The sequence below is a fragment of the Molothrus ater genome, chromosome 15, assembly GCF_012460135.2.
Source record: "Molothrus ater isolate BHLD 08-10-18 breed brown headed cowbird chromosome 15, BPBGC_Mater_1.1, whole genome shotgun sequence".
Taxonomy (NCBI): Eukaryota; Metazoa; Chordata; class Aves; order Passeriformes; family Icteridae; genus Molothrus; species Molothrus ater.
The window spans coordinates 12,088,889-12,108,650 of NC_050492.2; the positions used below are offsets into that span (position 1 = coordinate 12,088,889).

At 57.3% G+C, this 19,762-nt stretch overlaps 1 protein-coding gene across 1 annotated transcript; it reads right to left on the bottom strand.

The window, feature by feature from the left end:
* Window positions 1-3,574: 3,574 nt before the first annotated feature.
* On the bottom strand, window positions 3,575-19,640 carry ANXA6 (annexin A6). Its single transcript, XM_036391732.2, is given in 27 exon segments — window positions 3,575-3,929; window positions 4,204-4,277; window positions 4,280-4,325; window positions 5,044-5,102; window positions 5,380-5,475; window positions 5,777-5,873; window positions 6,668-6,685; window positions 8,501-8,554; window positions 8,754-8,833; window positions 9,260-9,350; window positions 9,732-9,845; window positions 10,273-10,367; window positions 10,597-10,678; window positions 11,569-11,644; window positions 12,072-12,130; window positions 12,310-12,432; window positions 12,679-12,737; window positions 12,985-13,080; window positions 13,163-13,256; window positions 13,405-13,461; window positions 13,538-13,617; window positions 13,731-13,821; window positions 13,929-14,042; window positions 14,201-14,295; window positions 14,543-14,627; window positions 17,188-17,246; window positions 19,539-19,640. Coding segments are annotated over 26 exon segments (2,013 nt in total). The 5' UTR covers window positions 17,206-17,246; window positions 19,539-19,640; the 3' UTR covers window positions 3,575-3,869.
* Between the last annotated feature and the right edge of the window lie 122 nt (window positions 19,641-19,762).

The following is a 19,762-nucleotide window of genomic DNA, read 5'->3' on the forward strand; positions in this document are numbered from 1 at the left end:
GTGGCTGTGCCTGGAGCTGGCCCTGGAGCAAGGCAGGAGTAGAGCAGGCGGGGGATCCAGCTGGTTTGGCTCAGCATTCCAGGGCTCAGCTCTGCAGGGGGCTGCTGATGGATCCCTCTCAGATCAGCAGCTGGGAGCTGCTGTTTGTGCAGTGCTGGGAGCTGCTGTTTGTACAGTGCTGGTGGGATGTGTCCCGGTGCTCCGGCAGCAAAAGGAAGCAGGAGGCCGACAGTGACGCTGTGAGAGTGGAGAGGAAGCTCTGGCTGCAGGAGGGGATTTCCAGAACATTGTGATCTGCTGCTTATGCAAATCAGAAACTCAAATTAACCTGGCAGGATGGGAGGGCTCTGGGATGGAGGGCAAGGGAGAGGCAGGGGAGGGAGCCTGGGATAGTTGGCTGCTGGGAGGGCAGAAGGGAGTGTGGAAGGGATCAAGATAGGAGAGAGGGGAGGTATTGGGGAACATTCCTGCTCCACCAAGCCTCTGCAGTACCCTGCCTTCACAGGGAGCTGGATCACACCCTGGCTTTCCAGGGATGCTGGGTTGCTTTACCCTCTCACTGAATGAGGGCTCCCTTCTTCCTCTGTCTCTGGCACATGAGGCCAGACTCAGTGTCACCCATTTCACAGGAGATCACCACCTCCTGCCATCCTCTCCCTCCTTCACAGTCAGCAGGGATGGGCTGTGGTGGGACCTGGTGCAGTCCCATAATGGGGCCAAAAACTGTGGGAACCAGGTGTGGGATTGCTCAGAGGATTTCCTTTCATGATCTAAGCTTTGAATAATTTGGAATCTCATTGTACAAAACCAGCAATAGGCACAGAGGGGATTTTCCCCTCTTCCTCTCTCCCCAGACTGTGTCTCATCCACTTGCAATGCCTGAGAACAGGGCTCAGCAGCAGTCATCGTGTCCTGTAGAGCTGCTCCAGAGATATGGGAACAGTCCTGGAGAGCTCAGCTGTTTCCCCAGCCCCAGCTCGCCACCTCCCAAGGCTGAAGGTTGGGTTTCTCCCTTCTGAGGAAGGAGAGGATGACAGGTGGGATGGAAGTGGCTTTCATAGTTTTAAGGATTTAGGCCAGCATCCCATGTGCCTCTGTGGCTCCTCCTCTCCAGGGGCTGGCAGCAAAGAGGATCTTTAGTGGCTGACTCAGAGCAGAGGTCCAGCCCTCTCTGTGCCCAAACATGGGCTCGTGGGGTTTTCTGGATGTTGCAACCTGTGAAATCTGGCCTTGGCTTTGCCTGGAAGCGAGCCCTTGCCCCCGACATTGCTGGTCAATGTGCACAGTGTAAATCCCAGGCTCTTCCCTGCAGTACCCCTGAAAACTAAAGCGTGGATGGCCAGCATGGACCTGCCTCCAGCCCTTACCCTGCTCACAGCCCTGTTGATTTTTCCCCCTTCCTTTCCTAGCCTTCTTTGAAATGCTCACCTCCTTGTTGATCTCCGAGGTTAGGCATGAGATTTGTCACTGACTGCTCTTGGATTGGGTGGGTTGGAGCCAGCACAGGGAGCAGAGGTGTTCATAGACAGTGGTGCTATGAAGTGTGTTTGCTCTGGAAACTGGGATGCTACAGGGATAGGGATGAAGCTGCTTTATGAGTGAGTCCCAGAGGCCATGCTAGTGCTTCCCAAGATCCCATCACCCTCCTGGCATTGCCTTAGGATAGGTAGCTTTGCTGAGCTCAGGACAGGTTGTGGTTCTTTGTAGGGCAGACCCAACAAAGACCCATGGCGCAGATGCTGAAATAACCTGTGCTCAAATGGGGTATTGACTGTGCCGAGTATTTGCAGCAATTAAAATACCACCAGCTGTTTTCTGCTCCAGCTGAAACAGCAGGTGCTGCAGGAGATGGATTACTATGGCACTGGGGCAAGACAAAGGATTTTTGGCTGCAGGACTTTTCCAGAAGAGGGAGTTGTTCAAGGAGGAAACCCCACCTCACTCTCCCTTCCTGTGCCCAAACATTGTGTGACTCTGCTCCCTTGTCTGCATTGTAGGAGCAGCCTGCAGCAGGCACCAGGGAAATTCCTGGCCTTGGGAACAGTGTGCTCTGGTCAGCCAGTCCTCCTGGTTGGTGGCATCACTCTGAGCTGGGCTGGGGACTGGCCCTGAGGGGCTGATTTGTGGTCCTGTGCCAGTCTGAGACATCCAGACTGTGGGTGGTGAATGGCCGTGGCCATTGGTGTACAGAAATTGTGGTACAGCCAGAAAATTCACTGATAAATAGTGTATTTCCCAGGAGTGTTTACCCTTGGGAACATCCTCCCTGTACAAACCCCTCGAGTGTGTTTTGGCAACCAGAATGAAGCAGATGGTGGCTCACGTGTCATGGCCCTGTGCTAACACTGAGCAGGGCTCCCCCTGCTCTGGAGGAAGAGGGCTCTGCTGCCCCAAATCTGGCTCTCCCAGATGGGCTGTCTCCCAAGCCTCACAACTTCCTTGGGCCTTCCTCACTGCTGGGCCCTCTTCCCAGCTGCAGGGAGGTGCCCAGCTCTGCTCCCTGCAGTCTCTGTGCCACCCTCATCTCCAGAAGGCTCTGCTGCAAAGCTCGGAGCTGCAGTGTGGAGCCGCAGGAAGAGATGGGCAGATGAAGGTTGGGGTTGCATCCTCCCTTCAAAACAACTTCTGCAGCTGCTCAGTCTTTGCAGCAGGTTCCTGGCCAAGCAGGTGATCTGTAGGTTGCTGCAGGTGTGGGGTATGTTGAGCCCCCAGGATGCTGTCTGGGCAGGGATGCCCAATCCTACTCACACACAGGGGCTGAACCCAAATCTCTATGGGGAGTATGGGGAGGGTGAAAAAGCTTCAACCAGACTGTTTTCCATCAAGAAAGGTTATTTTGTTACAAGGGGATGTTTTACAGGAAGGCATCAAGGGAATTTTTAGTGGGATATTACCCAGCTGAGTTGTTTCAGCTTCCCTGGTTTGTCTCTACATGTTGCTGCTTCTTGACCTCAGCTGGTTTTGAAGTGTTGTAATAATATTGTGTTATTATTCCTAACACTGCTTTGATATTTTGAAGGTGAAGCTTTCCTCACCCAGCTGTTCTGAGGAAGACTAGGGTATTCACAACTTTTTGTTCTGACTTGGAAACAATTGAAAGTGCTGGAATTTCCCGCTTTTGGAAATTCCAGTTCTTTTCTCCCGAGTGTTGGGGGAAGTGCAAACAAACTGTTTGGGGGTGTAGCCTGTGTGGCATGTGCCTCTCAACTGCTTCTTCAGCAGCTTGAAAGCACAGGAAACCGCGTGTGAGGACGGGTGGATGCCATCAAGTCTGATTTGTATCTCTGGTTTATGAAAGCATCATCCACACAACGGCAGCAACCCTGCCGGGGATTTTCAGAGGCATGAAGTGAAGCCCTTGGTGAAGTCCCTGCACTGCTGCCAGCCCCACATGCATTTTCAGCCCCTGTCTCAGCAGAAGCGTTGCTCAGAGAGGTTTTGTGGTGTCTTCAGGGCCCTCCCTGGAGCTGGGGCTGGGCTCTTACCCGAGTTTGCCTACGGGAGCAAGGAGACACCAAGGCTTCCCAGTCCCACCCAAACCTGCCCCAGTAAGTCAACTGCTCTCGCCCCAGGGTCAGCAACAGTGAGGTTTTATTTATCAGATTTAAAATTGTCTTTTCCATCTGGGTAAATTCTTTGGTTTAGTGGCATGTTCGGGTATGAACTATTTTGCTTCAAGACAATCTCCCTGCCCAGACCCCTCTGCTCCCCTCCCCGAGACTCCCCTGCTTGCAATGTGGTGCTGCTTTCCAGCGCAAAGTGAGTTGTTCTCTGGAGGGGACTGAGTGTCCCCTGAAGCCCCCGAAGCTGCGGTGACATCAAGGCAGTGGCTGTGTGCTGGCTCAGACACAAAGGGCCCCAGGTGCCACCTAGTCCTCCCCGCCACACAGGGCCAGCAGAGCCTTGCGGTAGTCGCCAGAGGTGTCCTTCTGCAAGAGGGAGAGCTGTGTCAGAGAACCAGCCCTGGGCAAGCCTGGTTCAAAGTGCTGGGCACAGCTCTGTGTCCTGGACACCCTCCAGGCATTCCTGCAGCAGTGGAAGATGCCAGCACATCCTCTCTACAGCCAGACCAGCCAACTCTGGGGCTGCTGGGGCAGCTTCCCCCTGCCCAGGTGATGCTCAGCCCTTGTGCCACTCATGGCTCAGGTGCCCTCAGGGCCAGACAAGATGATGTGCCAGGAAGGGATGTCCCTGTCCCCTCACCTCAATCATGTGGTGCAGTGATTTGTCAAACAGGTCTATGAACTCGCCCCGGATGTTGAACAGGTCAATCTCGCTCGAGAAATCATGATCCGGGTCAGGGTCCTCTCATCTGTGCCTGCACCCTGCAAGTGAGAGCTTGAACAAAAAGCCCTGCAGGGACTGGGGCTCACAGATGCTCCTGGCATCTCCAGCACAGTCCAAGCTGTGGCCCACAGAAAGGCCACAAAATGAGTCTGGAACACCTCTCCTGTGAGGAAAGGCTGAGGGAACTAGGGTTGTTCAGCCTGAAGATGAGAATTCTCTGGAGAGACCTTTAAAGGGGCTTTAGAAAGATTGGGACAAAGATGGGGACAAACTTTTTAGCAGGGAATGTAGTGATAGGAAAAGGGGTAATCGTTTTAAGTTAAAAGAGTAGATTCAGACTAGTTACAAGGAAGAAAATTTTTACAGTGAGGGTGGTGAAACTGGCACAAGTTGCCCATAAAGGTGGTGGAGTTCCCCTCTATGTAAACATTCACAGCCAGGTTGGATGGGGCCTTAAATAGTCTTGAAGATGTCCCTGCTTATTGCAGGGAAATGGACTAGATGAAACCTTTAAAGGTCCCTTCCAACCCTGTTCTGTGATCTCTCCTTGGACATATCCTGGACATGCTGCCAGCATGACATTAGCCTGGCACATCTCCTGATAGCCCCAAATGTTGGTTTGAGCTCAGCCCTCCCTACTCCCCTAGGAAGACCCAGAAGACAAACTCCATCCCTTCCATGGGGTTAAAGCACAGTCCCAAAGGAGCCCAGCCCAGCCCTCTCCCACAGCCCAGCCCCAGGAGGGTCTGTCCTCACCTTCATGGACTTGTAGAGCTTGTCAGCAAAGAAAGCTGGCTTGTTCTTCACACTCCGGACTGCAGCACACAGAGGGGACAGAAAGAGGGTTCATGGCACCCAGGGGACACAGCACAGCAAGGAGCTGTGGCAGCACTGTCTCAGCCACAAGCCCTCCTTGGAGCAGGCCTGGCCCTCTCTAGGGACCCCATAAGTGCCCCAACCCCATGCCCCAGTGGGAGTCTCCATGGCCCAACATGGGAGATTCCCGGGAGGAATCTGGTGCCCCCCTGCCTTGGCAGTGACAGCTGGAGGGGCTGCCTGCCCTGGGGAGCCCTGTGCTGAGGGAGCACTGACCGATGGCCACGAAGGCGTCCCGCACATCTCCCGACATCCGCTTCTTGATGGCATGCTCCACGTCGTGGTTGGTCATCTTGACGAACTCCTGGAACACTGGGCATGGGGGAGAGGAAAGGGTCACTGCTGAGCTGCTCCACCCCAGCCCTGGGCACCCCGGAGACTGGAGCCTCAGCTCTGGAGACTTCTGGACCAGGTGGGACCAGAGCAGGCTTGGGTGACTTCAACAAGCCACCTCAAATGCCAGGCCATACCATCCCTTCCCACTGCCTCATGCCCACCACAGCTGGGGAGACAGGGCTCAACCTCAGCCTTGAGGGGACCCCCATCTCCCCATCTCCCACCCAGCCCAAATCCAGGCGCTGGTGTTGCAGCTGATGGAGAAGTGTGATCCTACCTCTGCGGAGGTGGGGGTAGCTGCGGGTGCAGAGGATGCTGAGGAATCGGGTCTCCAGGGAGTCACTGGAGTCATTGCTGGACACATCAGCAAGTTTCTGGGAGAGAACAAAGAGTGAAGAGGGAGATATAGCAGAGAGGAACACAGGCGTCAAAAAGCTCTTCATGGGACAGCCAGTCCTGACTGGAAACCCTTTTGTAAAGAGATTATGAGCAGGAAAATAGCTGGGGATTTTTTTCCCCTAAAAAAGGCATTTCCTCTGCATGGATGTGAAGCTGCACACTCACAGATTATCTCTAAGAAAAGATGTTTTCCAGTTTTTATGGGAAAAGCTCTGCAATGCTCATGGTTAAGACTTTTTTTGTCCTTTGTGGAGGATGTTTCAGGGGTGACCAACACCAGCTGAAGAGGAAATTTAGGGCTGCCAGATACAGGAGCCACTCTGGGCCACAGCAGTGCTGCCCACGTATGAAATGGCTGCCATTCCTCTGTGGGCATCAGTGGGAGGCTGTGCTCATCTCATCCATTAGGCTATTGCAGGAGAAAGTCACCCCTTCCCCAGTGCCCACTTTTGGGGAGCCAGGGAAGCCACCCCTGGGTCCCACACTGCCTGGAACATGCAGGCAGCAGGCAGGCTTGGTCCCCAGGGGCAGGGCAGGTGCCTTTCTCCCTCTCCTGCCCCACACTGCAAGGAAGTGCCCTCATTGCAGGTCCCATCTGTCCCCTTGTCCCCTATCCTGATGCAAGAGTCCCAAGCCAGTGAGCACAGCCCATGGGGTCAGAAAGGCCTGGCTTGTGAGGCTGCAATTCCCAGCCCCAGCCCTGCACCCCAGGACTGCAGCATCCCTTCAAACGTGCTGAAGGGTGAGGAGCAAAAGGGCAGGCACTCACCAGGGTCTCAGCAACAACCTGGTGGAGAGAGAGAGAGACAGGAAGACAACAGGGTCAGAAGGTGCTGCTCAACCTTTATAACTCCCTGACAAAGCAAGGGAAGTCTAGCAAAATCCCTTCAAACTACCTGTCCCCAGGTCCCCTGCTTCCCCATGAGCAGGACCTGTGTCCTCCCCCAGTTTGGACTCTACACCAGGACCTTGGGAGGGTGGTCTTGGGCCAAAGAAAGTGAATCCCCCCCAGCGCTGGAGCTTGCTCCTCTTGGAGCATCCTTGCCTGGCTTTAGGCTGGCTCCCACCAGCCCACCTCTGCCAGTGGGATGAGGGGAAGGGCAGCTTTGCTTACAAAACACGGCGTGGTGCCAGGTCAGGTGCCACCTGGCTAGCTTGTCCCTGCTGTCATCCCTGGCTCTCCCTGTGCAGCAGGGTGAGGTGAGCAGCAGAACAGGCAGTGGGGGTGCAGGCAGTGAATGACAGCGATGCTTTAGGATTTTAGCTTTTATATTTTTCATATATTTGTAATCTTGCAATGCCTTAGTGTATAACTCTAAACTCCATATAGAGTTAAACTCCATTAGCTACTGCTTTCCCATTTTAGTAAGACAAAACAATTCCTCTCTAGGCCTGGGAATCAAGGACACCTTACTGTCTCAGGCCCCAAGAAATGTAAACAAAAGGGAGCTGGGGGGAGCAAACTTGGGGTAAATTACTTTATTACCTGAAGCTGTAATTGGAATATTAACCCCTAATATGCAAATGGAGCAAACTTATAAAAGTATGAAAACCTGTGGCCTGTCATCTATTTTGGGTGTAGCCCCTGGGGGGCTACGTGTGCCCTAAATATACCTGAAGGGCCTTCAATGAATATAACTGCTTTTTATTCCCTTAATTTTGTCTGGCCTCTGTTTTTAGGTAGTCCCAAAAAGGCAGGAGCAGAAGTACAGACAGAAAGGGTGGCAGGGTGCAGGCAGTGCATGGGCAGAGGGACAGGCAGAGAACGTGGCAGGGTGCAGGCAGTGCATGGACAGGCACACAGGCAGAGAGTGTGACAGGGTGCAGGCAGTGCATGGGCAGAGGGACAGGCAGAGAACGTGGCAGGGTGCAGGCAGTTCACGGACAGGCACACAGGCAGCACAGCATCCACTCCCTCTGCTGGTGGCAGCCCTGCTGGGAAAGCTGTGCTGTGCTGCTCTCCCGTGCATTGGAATATCCAGTGCTGGCACAGCACAGCCAAGCAAGATCTTGGGCTGGACCCGGCACAGATCTTCCCAGCCCCTTATAGAAAAGATGCAGCCCTGAGGAGCAGGGGGTCAGGGGACACAGCCTGTGGGTCACAGGTCTCCTGGGACCAGGAGCTCAGCCAGGGAATGGCCCCCACATCCCCCTGCACTGCTTCTGGCTGCTCAGCCTCCCCCTCCAGTGGTGTCTCACCACAGCAGGAGAGGTGTGGAGCACCCCAGTGTCAGGGCTGCTCCCTGCACAACACACAGAGGGGGGTGGCTCCTGCAGACCAGCCCGAAGCTGTGTTTGAAGCTCAAATTTCAGCATCAGTGTGTGTTACTGAACCCCAGAGTGGCAGCTCTGCAGCCTACAGGTGGGGAACTCCTTGGGGCTGCCCTCCCCATGCCTGGAGAAGCAGAGCTTCAGGAATCAGGCATGGGAGCTTTACTTCCAAGGGGGTCATTTCACCTGGCATCTCCCCCTGCAGTTTTCAGAGACCCTGGCCCAGCAGCATTTGCTTCCCTGAGAATGTAAATTCCAGACCAGGGCATGCAACATGCTCTCCTTTTTTTTCATGCAAAGCCCATGAGAGCACTGCCAGTATGGGTCTTACCTTGGCATCTTCGTGTGCCTGGGTGAGGTTCTCTGGTCCTTCGTCACGGTTGCCCTGTGGTTGGATAAAAAAATCACGGAGATGGAGAGGGGACATCTCCTGGGAGAGCCCCACGTGAGGGGGTGGCAGACAGAGTCCAGCAGCACTGCCCAGCCAGGCAGGGATGCTGTGTCTTCTCCAGCCACTGTCCTTCCAGACCCCCAGCACTGCCTGTGGCAGGGAGAGGAGAATTCCCAGTGAGAGCTGCTCTTACCAGAGCCAGGGAGACGAGAATCCTCTTGAAATGCCCTGATGTGTCAGAGCTCAGGTCATCTTCCAGGCTCTTGTGGTAGGCTGTGGAGAAGGGATGGCTGAGCCCTGCAGCTCAGATTCCCACCCACCAGTGCCTGTTGTCCCTGTGATCCCCATGGGAAGCATGGCTAAGCAGATGTTGAATTCAAACCCAGGGAAGAGGGGATCACCCCAGCAGCTCTAATGCCCTGAGCATAGCCACAGCCTCTTCTCCAGGTACTCTGGAGGAGATAGGATCATTGTGAAAGCTCTCAGGGAAGGAGACATTGATGGCAGAGCTGGGACATGGCACCATGAGATGGAGAGAGGCGAGGAGCAGCACTCTGCTGGAGGCACTAACAGACCTTCACAGCACCAAGCCATGCACCCAACCCAGAGACAAAACTTTGCCTGGGCTCTGGAAGGGCCTTGCACAGGGTGCTCAGTGCCCAGAACCTGGGTGCTCCCCCTGTCCCTCCTGTGCCCTACCTTCCTGATAGGCCTCGTTGATAGCCCTGATCTCCTGGTTGTTCCGCGTGGCCATGATTTCGATGAGGACGCTCTCATCTGTGCCAGCCCCCTGGAAGAGAGAGCCATGGTGGGTGCTGCAGGTACCAACACCAGATGGGGACAGGATGGCCCTGCCCTGCAGTGCCAGGCAAGGGGGGTCCAGGCCAACCATGTGGCAAAAGTCTACATCCAGCAAATGGGCTGGTAGGAATCAACATGGAAGTGTCCAAGTACACTGCTGGTCCCAGCTGGTGTGACTAGTGGATAGCAGTGCATGTCACTGGTTTGCCCCTACCCTGGCCCCTACCAGCTGGCTGAGGCATGCAAGTCTTGAGTGCAAACCAGGTCTTTTGTCCTCATGCTGATATTTCATCTCCATAGGAGAGAGACCCTGGGCCATGTGAAGCTGTGGGCATTGGCAGCCCTGGGCCACCAGCAGTGTGACAATTACCTCCACGGCCTTCCTCAGCTGCTTGGCATCGTACTGTGCCGGTGTCAGCATCAGCCCAAGGATCAGCTTGGCCAAGCTGCCAGACAGCTCAGACTTCAGGTCTGCCATCAGGTCCTGCAAAAGCATTTGAGGGGTCAGTCCCCAGCTGCTTCTGCAGGGATGGACCAGTTGAGGCAACACGAGAGAAAAAAAGGAGAGGAGAGCTTAGGGATTGGAGACATCTGTGAAAACCCTTGGGGAAGTTTGAAGTCACATATTTGGGTGGCTCTGGGGAGATTCTGGCTCTGAAGTCCTCAGTGCAGAGCTGAGGATGGGGCAAGCCAAGGGGAAAGGACACCCTTGTTTGGGCTGGTGGGGCACCCAGATTGGGAGGCTGCTGTGACAACTGTTTCCCATGGGGGAGTGATGCCAGGGCATGTGGGTGTGCCCCAGCTGCCCAGTGCTCCCTGGGCAGGATTCCTTCCAATGAGGGGCTGATCTCCATGTGGGAGGGGGCAGGATGGGGGCAGGAGGAAGCAGGGTGGGATGGAGGCTGCAGTACCCTGCCATAATGAGCCTTGTAAGCCTTTATGATTTGTTGCCTCTGGGCGTTGCTCCTCTTGGTCAGCACCTCTATGATGGCTCCTTCGTCCGTGCCTGCAAGGACAGCAGAGGACACTGTGTCACTGACAGCAGAGCCACCCTGTGTCACCCCTGATCATGGGCACATCACCACCCCCACAAACTCGGTAGGGAAGGGAGAACTCCCACAGTCTCTATTCCCCCTAGGGCTTCCATGCAGCCCTGTGGGGGCCAGGGTGGATTCTGTGCCCCAGGAGCTGCTGAGGAGCAGCAGGAAGGGCCCAAAGTCACAGTCCCCACTTACCCAGGCCCTTCATGGCCTTCCTCAGCACCTGTGCATCCCCATCATCGTTGAAGTCTCCTGCAGGCTGCACGGTTCCTCGCAGCTGTGGATGCAGAGAGGGGGTCATGATCACCCTCAAGATGAGAGGGAGGGAGGAAGGGATGAAGGGATGGAGAGATGGAGAAAAGGAGAGATGAAGAGGAGGGAAGGTGCCACCCAGCAAGCTGAGGCCAAAGCAGGTTCTGTGTTAGTGCAAGCACCTGGGGATCAGTGAGGATCTCCCCACCACTGTCACCCCTTCCATTAAGGGGAAAACCATAGCCAGACCAGCAGAGAGCAGGAAGAGGACAGCAACAGACAATCCCTGGAGCCTCAGTGTCCTGCCCAGTGTTACACCTGCCTGCCCTAGCCTGGAACATCTCAGCCTGGGCTGGCCATGTCACTGAGAGACAGAAGAGGAGTTGCTGAAAGGGCGCCCACTCCTGCCCTACAGTTCTATCCTCCTGTGTCCTTATGCTCCAAACACATCTTCATCATCTCACAGTGTTCATGTAGGGCTCAGGGTGTATTTTCTGCACATCCCAAAGCACCCTTTTGTGGGAGTTTCAGCTGCATGCATGTTGCCACTCCCCATACTGCAGCCATGCCCTGGCCAGCTCTGGGCTGCCCCAGGGGGCAGGAGTTCTTTGGTGGGCACTGGAGCCAGGGCTGCATGTGATGCATTGCAGAGACATGCAGGACCCGCTGCCCCAAGGGAGGAAGGCCTCAGAGAGAGGAGGGGGTTAGTGGAGCCCACGGGGGGCAGCCAGCCCTGCCATTGTTACATCCTGCCAGCCTCGTACCCCAGCACCAGAGAATGGCATCAAGAGAAGCCGGGGAGCGAGAGTCAGAGCAGAGGAGTGGGGCTGGCTGTGCCCCAGGGCAGAGAGGAGCAGCCAGGGGTCCCAAGCTGGCAGGCAGCACAGAGGGGTGCAGGGGGGTGGGAGTGCTGACCTCTACTTTGACCGCACTAAGCTCCCACATCCGATAGGCCACCTGCGCCGCCTCGGGGAAGAACTCACCTGCAGCACTGCAACGGAGGGCAAGGACAGGGGACAGTGAGCCATGGGGCCCTGCACCTGCCAGCAGCCCCCCCTCACCCTGTCTTGCTCCTCCACGAGGGGTGTTTTGTATCCACTGGGCGCAGGGGCAGGAACCAGGTGCTTGCTGTGGGGCTGGATGGGTGGGAATGGGAGGAAATGTGTGGTGAATCCCAACCTCCCCCACCAGAGCATCCTCCCTCCAGGGCTTTGGCCCTGCCCTGCAGGGCTCCCATGTGCCAAGAAGGGACCATGACATTGTGGCTGGCCATGCAGAGGGGCCACAGGGCCCCCTGTACCAAACCACAGTCACTGTGGGTGCTGCTGGTCTAGGTGCTCCACCAGGCTTTGACCCAGATGTTGTACCCAGCACCAAGGGAACAAAGAGGGATAAAGGGGGGTGACAGGTGGTCTTACTCATCATCCCCTCCACACAGCTTCAGCAGAGCCTTCTTATACTCCCCAGACGTGTCCTCCTGGAAAAGCAGATGGACACAGAGGACCATGCAGTAGGTAAAAACAAGGTAGTGCCATGGGATGGGCTCATGGAGAGGGGTCTCCCTGAACCCAGCACAGCCCTCCCAGGGGCGCTGGCATCATGAGGGAGGCAGCACCAGCAGCTATTAGAGGGTGAGCAGGGACCCCCAGCACTTGCCTTTATCATGTTGTAGAGAGATTTGTCATACTTGGTCCTGAACACCTCCCGGATGTCCAGCATGTCGATCTCGCTGCGCGACACCATGATGCGGATCAGAGTGTTGTCCCTCGTGCCCAGACCCTGCAACGGACCAACCCCACATCAGGCCTGGATGGCCAAGAAACTCTGCTCAGCCCATCACATGTTGGACCCCCTATCTGATTTCTACCCAGCCCTGGCTCTGAAGGAATAACTCCTTTGGAGGGAAGGGCAGAGACCCCAGGTCACCCTCATGGACCCGTGTCACCCTCTTCTCCAGCAGCACCCCGTGGAAAGGAGACCCTACAGTGCTGGGGTGACCCTGTAGATAAGGGGAAATACACTCACCTTCATGGCCTTGTAGAGCCTTTCAGCAAAATACTCTGCTTTGCTCCTGATGCATTTCACTGCAGGGAAATTGAGGTGTGGTGAGGGATGCCAGCACCCAGCTTCCACCAGTGCCCCCAGCCTCTGAGCGCCCACACCCCATGGGAACCACATCCAGCATCCCCACCCATCCTGAAGGAGCCTCCCTGAGCTCCCAGACAGCAGGCACAGCCACAGCCCTGACCCTGCTGCCCTGGTGCTGAGCCCTGCCAGCCCAGGAAGGGCAGTGGTGTGTTTTTGCAGGATCCCCATGTGGGGCTGGCTTACCCACGGCCAACATCAGCTTCTCAAAGTCACCAGAGAGCTCCCCCCGGATGCTCCTCTCAATGGGCTTCCCAGCAATCTTCAGATATTCATCAAAGACTGTGGGATGAGAGCAAGGAGATGCCTGGAGAAGCTGCCAAGGCACCTTCAGGCCCACCCTGAGCTCGCAGGTGATGCTCACCCAGGCGGAGATGCTGCCTGCTCCTCCGGCCAAGGATGTAGATGAACTGGGCCTCGTCTGTGCCCCATTTCAGCTCGCCAGCTTCCAGCAGGTCCTGGGGGGATGGGGAAAGTGGCACAGCCTGACTCAGGGTGCTCCCTTGGCACTCACCCACCTTTTGCAGCCTAAATCCAGACATCCCAGTGCCACCAGCCCCATCCCTGCCCAGATACCACCTATCAGAGTGACCCACCAAGGCTCACCTTGGCATCCTGCTCCACCAAGTCCTCGCTCACCACATCGTCCTCTTCCCTGGCACCCTGTAGGAGGGAGATGGGCTCAGCCTTGCAGGGCACAGGCACCCACCACCTACAGATGCTGGACAGATGGACATACCTGAAGCAGAACAACGAGCATCTTCTTGAAGTGGCCTGATGTGTCTCCAACAATGTCAGCTTCCAGGTCTTTCCCATAGGCTGGTGGAAAAGGAAGGGAAGAGGTCAGACCTGGAGACCTGGATCCCTTCACCTCTGCCCTTTTTGTGGCCCAAGGGGACACAGGGCAGCCTCTGCCCTTTCTCAGCCCTCACCATCTTTGTAGGCAGCCACCAGGTCATGGATCTCCTGGTTGGTGCGGGAGGCGAGGATCTCAATGAGGCACTTCTCATCTGTGCCAATGCCCTGCGGGCAGAGACACAGCCCCATGAGCCCTGGGACTGGCTGGGGCGCCCTCAGAGGGGCTCTGGGCAGCGTGCCCACCCCTGGGAGGGTGCCCACCCCCTCCTTACTGAGATGGCATCTTTGATCTCTTTGGCATCTCCATAAGCTGGGGGCCGCATCAGGCTCACGATCAGCCGCTCAAACTTCCCCGTCAGCTCGTACTTCAGGTCTGCAATCAGGTCCTGGTGGAGGGGGAGAAAGGGGCTGGGGGAGCCTTTGCTCCACAGCATCTCTGAGTGGGTCCAGGGAGTGGTGGGTCCCTGCATGGGCTGGGTGGTGGCAGCCACAGCCAGTTGTGTTTGCAGTGGGGCCATGGGCCAGGGGGTGTTCCTGGCTTTACCTTCCCATAGAGGGACTTGTAGGCCTGGCAGATCTCCACCCGCTGCTTGTTGCTCCTGGATGTGATGAGGTCGAGGATGGCCTCCTTGTCACTGCCTGTGGGGAGAGCCAGGAGTCACCACAGCCAGCCTGCTGTGCCCAGAGCTGCTCTGGAGCAGGGGCTGGGAGAACAAGCATAGCCAAGCTGGCTCCAGGGAGGAGAGGAAACCAGGAGAGTCAGTCAGCTGAGAGGGGAAGGGATGCAGGACACCCAGCCATGCAAGGGTCAACCAGGGAATAGGGGACACCCAGGAAAAAGGGACACCAGGGACAGCCCTGGGACAGTCTGGAGGAGCATCCATACCAAATCCCTTCATGGCATTGTACAAGGCCTCTGCATCCTGGTTGGCATCAAATCCCTGGAAATCCTTCACTGAGCCCCTGTAGACCTATGGGAAAGGAGGGAGAAGGTACAAGAGGAAGGAGCAGCCCCAGTGGGATGGGGGAAGGAGAAATTGAAGCTGAGCAGGACTGAGGTCAGATCCTTTATGGCTCAGGTTGCCCAAGGCAAAGCTCGAGTTCAGACATAAACGGTTTGTTTTCCTCTGCAGTTGTTTCCTTTCCTGTTTAGTCTCCCTACACAGGAATTAATTTTCCACTGCCTGTTGCAAGCAAGGAACCACTTTGGATGCTGAGGATGAGACAAAATTACAGGCACAAATGGGCTGCTAAATGGAAAACACTGAGAAGCACCAGAGCTGCCAACAGCGTGTCCTGCTCCAGCATGCACTGCCATGGGGCCCAGGCTGATCCAAGGGGCTGGAGCAGAGACCTTGGGTATTGGGAAAGACTTTCCTGAGAGCCTGAGGAATCCTGGGGGTTGATATGATCCACTTCTATCTGCTCTTCTGCCACTTCAGACTGCCCAGGAATGACACCTCCAGAGACCTCAGGAAAAAAGAGGGATCAAAATCCCCCTTCCCAGGTCAGCTTTGTTCAGGGGAATTCACCCCCTGGGAGCCTGGACTCTGAATGAGACCAGCACCACCCTGGGTGGAAGCAGAGGTGAAACCATCCTGCCCCCACATAAGCAACTGGGATACATCCCCACCAGAGGCACAGAGTGGAAGAACTGAGCAGCAGCATTTCTTTAGCAGTCATGCTGACAAACAGGAGGGCTGGGAGCTGAGCTGGGGCTGTCAGCTGTGTCAGCACTCTGGGAAACTGAGCATCCTCCCCTGGTTCTGCTTGTGCCAGCTGGGTATGTGCACCTCCCTGGGCTCATCTGCTCTGGATCTGCTGCACGGCTTCCTTAACATCTCAGGAGCTGCACAAAGGCCCAGGCCTGCTGCCAGCATGGACATCAAAAGCCAGCATATCCTCAAAGAAGATGAGCATCAATGTCCCTGACCCAGGAAGTGCCTCCAGGAATGAGCCCAAGGAGATGGACTCAGGGCAGCTCCACACCCACCACTCTCCTGGCTCCCATCCCAATGTCACAGCAGCTCTGCTGCACATCCCCCCAGCACCTTCAGAAACAAACCAGCCTCTCTCCTCCTGTTTTCCAGAGAGAAGCTGGGCACATCCCACAGGCCCTCTTGGGAGGAGCTGCTGGCACTGGTGTCCCCTGTGGCAGGGACCAAGAGGAGATGCTGCCCTTCCAGGGAACCATGCAGGCACAGGACAGATCGTATTGCAGGTGATTCATCAGGAGAGCTGGATTTAGCCCCACTTCCCAGCAGCTCCCAGACCCTCCTGGCTTGGCACAAGCTGCTCCCACACACATGCCTTACAGGGATGGAAATAAATTGCAAAGCAAAGGAGGTGCCTGGAGGCAGCAGGAGTGGACAAGGGTGGCTGGAGGGTATTGGGAAGTCGAGATGTTGGCTTTGGTTAAATGGAGAGGAAGAGCAGGGCTGTGTTCCTGCCTGCTGAACCATTGAAGCATGAGCTGCCTGCCTTGCTGGGGCAAGGGAAACTGAGGCAGGAGCTCAGTGCTCTGCATCACCCCACACTCCCTGCATTCTCCGTGGGAATGAGCCCCAGGCAAGTGTGGGAACATCAGCTGGGATGGAAACAGCATCCTGCTCACCACATACTCCTCATACCCCCTTCCCACTTTCCATGCTGCTTCAGCTGCCAGGGGCCTCCTGCCTCCCCTCCTCCAGCCTCTGAGTCATCCTGGCCTGTCCGGGACCTCCCAGCTAAAAATAAGCCACACTGGGGCCAGGAGGGTGGAAGCGAAATTCCCAGCATGGCTTTGCTCTCTTCCACCCCATGGCTGCTTGGGGTCCCGGACTACTGCAGGAAAATGCTGCACTGTGCCTCAGTTTCCCCACCCAGAGCAACCACTGCCTTAGCTGGGCAGGAAGCTTTGGGTAGTAAGGTTGGAGGAAATGATTGCTGGATTTCTCCAGGGAATGGGAAGCAGAGCCTGGCCCCAGCAGAGCAGAAGGGAGGCTCTGGGCTGGGACTCCTCCCCTGGCAGCAGGCAGCCTGCACCGAGCCAGCCACGCCTGCCCATCGAGGCAGGGTTTCCACCCACACGGAGATGTTTTCCTGGCTGCAGGGGAGCACCTGCTCACCCAGCTGCCACACTGCACCAGCCCCAGTCTGGAGTGGGAAGTAATCCAAGCTGGGAGAGGGGGAAGGCCCCAAAAGAGCTGCATGCCTTGCAGCATGCTCAGGCAGGAGTTTTCTCCATCAAATGCCCAAATCCCCAGTGCAACATCTCTTCTCCTCCCCTTCCCACGGCCCCTCTTCTCTTCCCCATCCCACTGTGGTCCCAAAAGGATTTTTGCTCCTTGCTGTCCCTGCTCCCCAGCCCAGCACTTCCCCCATCTGCATCACATCCAGACAGCACTGGCTGGAGAGGCAGGAATGTAAACAGGCTCTGGGCAGCACGGTGTCCATGCACGTCACCACATCCTTGCTGCTGCTGCTGGGGACACTGCCCCAGCCCTGGGGGCTGCCCTGGGCCCAGCCCTGCCCTGTGGAGGTCACCCTTACCTTTCCTTGGGGCGCCATGGTTCAAAGCTGGAAATCACTGGAGTGAGGGCCAGGAGGAGCTGTGGAAGGGAACAGAGAGGTCAGTGTGAGCCAAGGCCCCTCTCTGCAGGCTCTGTGAATCAAGGGAGGGTTTGCTCCCTCCTGGGGGTGGTGCCCATGGGAGAGCACTGCCAGGTGCTGCAGGATGGATCAGGGAAAGGGGCTTTGCAGGCTTTGACAGCCACCCTGTGCTTACTGAGCCTTTGGAATCTGGCACTGAGGGAACCCCACAGGCCAGGGGCAGAGCAGAGCCTGCACAGTTTCCTGTCAGTACCAAGAGAAACCAGAGGAAAAAAATGTACTGAATACGTGGAAACAGGCAGAACATCCTCTGCAGGGCTGGGCCTTCTCACTGCACCCCTCAACGTCCCTTCTGCTCCCCTGCAGCCCCAAGCCCTGGCGCCATCCCAGCCTCAGCAGCTGCTGGGGACTTTTCCTTGTCTCGTGGTGCTGGGCAGCCCCCACAATATCCCCAGAGCTGTTATCTGAGTTTCTGTGCAGCCATCAAGGCCACCACCAGTCCCACACATCCTTGGAGACCAGGAAACACAGTCGGTTTCCAGGGTAACTTGCAGGTTGTTTTTTAACACCAGCACCATTTATAACTGCAACCCACTGCGGCGTGGGCTCTCCCCACCCTCCCAGAGAAAGTCCCCCAGCACCGCCATTTGCTCCAAAAGCAGCTGGCAGAGGGAGAAAAACAGCTGGAAAATGGAGCCCGGCCATGAATGAACCGCTGAGCGTCAGCTGAGGCACGGCCCCGCCTGGCTCCTTCACCCTCCCTCTGAGACACGTTGCAGAAAAATTCAGAGCGGAGCAGGGCCACCCCGGGGGATTTCTGACCCCAGAGGAGTTGGGTTTCATGCCATGGAGCGGGCAGGAGAAATCACATGAACTCCCCTGCCTTGGCTGCACATCCCTGCAGGAGCTCCCAGGCAAGGGGAGACCCAGCCCCGCAACCATCCGTACAGCTGGGTGCCCCTGCTTGGGCACGGGGAGCTTTTAAAAGCACCCACAGGCACCGTGGTTGAGGGGAGAGAGTTTTGCAGGAACGCAGAGCTGCTTTCACCCCTCCTTCCCCCTGCAGCTGGGGAGGGTGTGAGCCTCGCCCCTTCCCGTGGCTGCGGGCCGGGGACAGCCCCACAGGTCCCACAGGCAGTGGGGCCGCACTGCGGCCGGGGGCTGGGTGGGTGCCAAGGGGTCCCACCCCGGCACAAGCAGCCTGGTAATGCCCCTCTGGGGCCTGTGAACCCTCCTGGGCGTGGGGAGATCCCAGCGTGGCACAGCCCTGCTCCCTCACTCCCTGCATGAGGCAGCGAGGCTGAGAACACCCAGCTCACCTCGGCAGCGCTGGGGAATCGCCGACCACACCCAGTCCCCGACCTGTCCTTGTAGCGCCCCGTCCCTGTCCCCGCTGCTGCTGGCACCTCCGCGGATCCCGGGAGAGCAGCCCCGGGAAAATCCCCGCACAAACACATCCCGTCCGTCGGGCAGCATGGGGGTACACCTGCCCCCCACCCAACAACCGAGACATGTGGGTTATGGGGATCCCGTGAGAAATCCTAAGTGATGCACACAGCCTTTGTGGAAGCCTCTGTTTTGCCAGCAGCGCACCCGTCCAGGCTCTCCAAAGCCCCGCCAGAGCTGTGAGCTCAGGGGCTGCACCCCAAGAGCCCCACTGGCTTGGGGGGCTCCCCGAGGCCACAACACCCAGCGCCCCGCCACCCGCTGTCCTGAAGCAAAGCGAGCTTCCCCGGGTTAGAAACACCGGACCGGGCCCCTGACAGGGCTTCCCCAAAATGCCCTGCCCCACCCCACTGCCAAAAAACCTCCCAGGCCTTGAGGAGCTCCGAGGCTCTGGGCTGCTGTGGGCAGCGTTTACCTGTGCACAGCTTGGTGGGTACCAAAGCAGGGGGGATCCCCAGCCTGGATGCCGGCTGGAAGGAGGGAAGGAGGGATGGGCGGTTCCGCAGCCGCCGCAGCACCAAAGCCCGGACTAAGGCGCATCCCGGCCGGGACACACCCAGCGGGGCCGGCCAGCACTCAAAAAGCAGCACCGGCAGCGCAGCCCCCGGGGGCTCGCCAAGAAGGAAAGATTTTTCATAAAAAGAAAAAAACGCCAGGGATTCCCCCTACAGCCACCCCTTGGATGGAGCCTCCGCTTGCGCAGCTCACCGCCCAGCCCAGCCAAGGCTTTCCACGACTTTCCTCCCCCCAGGCCATTGCGGACAAAAGTGCCGGGCCCCTTTGGGCACCCCGCCCCGCACCCCGAGCCCGCAGCCCGCGGTGCCCCGGCCCGGGCGGGCACTGACCGGCAGCGCGGAGCTCTCGCTGGGTGCGCTCGCAGGAGCCGCGGCCGCGCTCGGGCTGTGCGCGGGGCCGAGCGCTCGTCCTTGGCCAGCAGCTGTTTCCTCACGGCCACAACGTCACCGCCCCCTGTCCCCGCCTGCCACGGCCACATCCCACCCCCGGTGCCGTGCCAGGGCTCAGCCCGCGGCACCCAATGTCACCGCAAAATCACCCGCGGTGCGGCGGG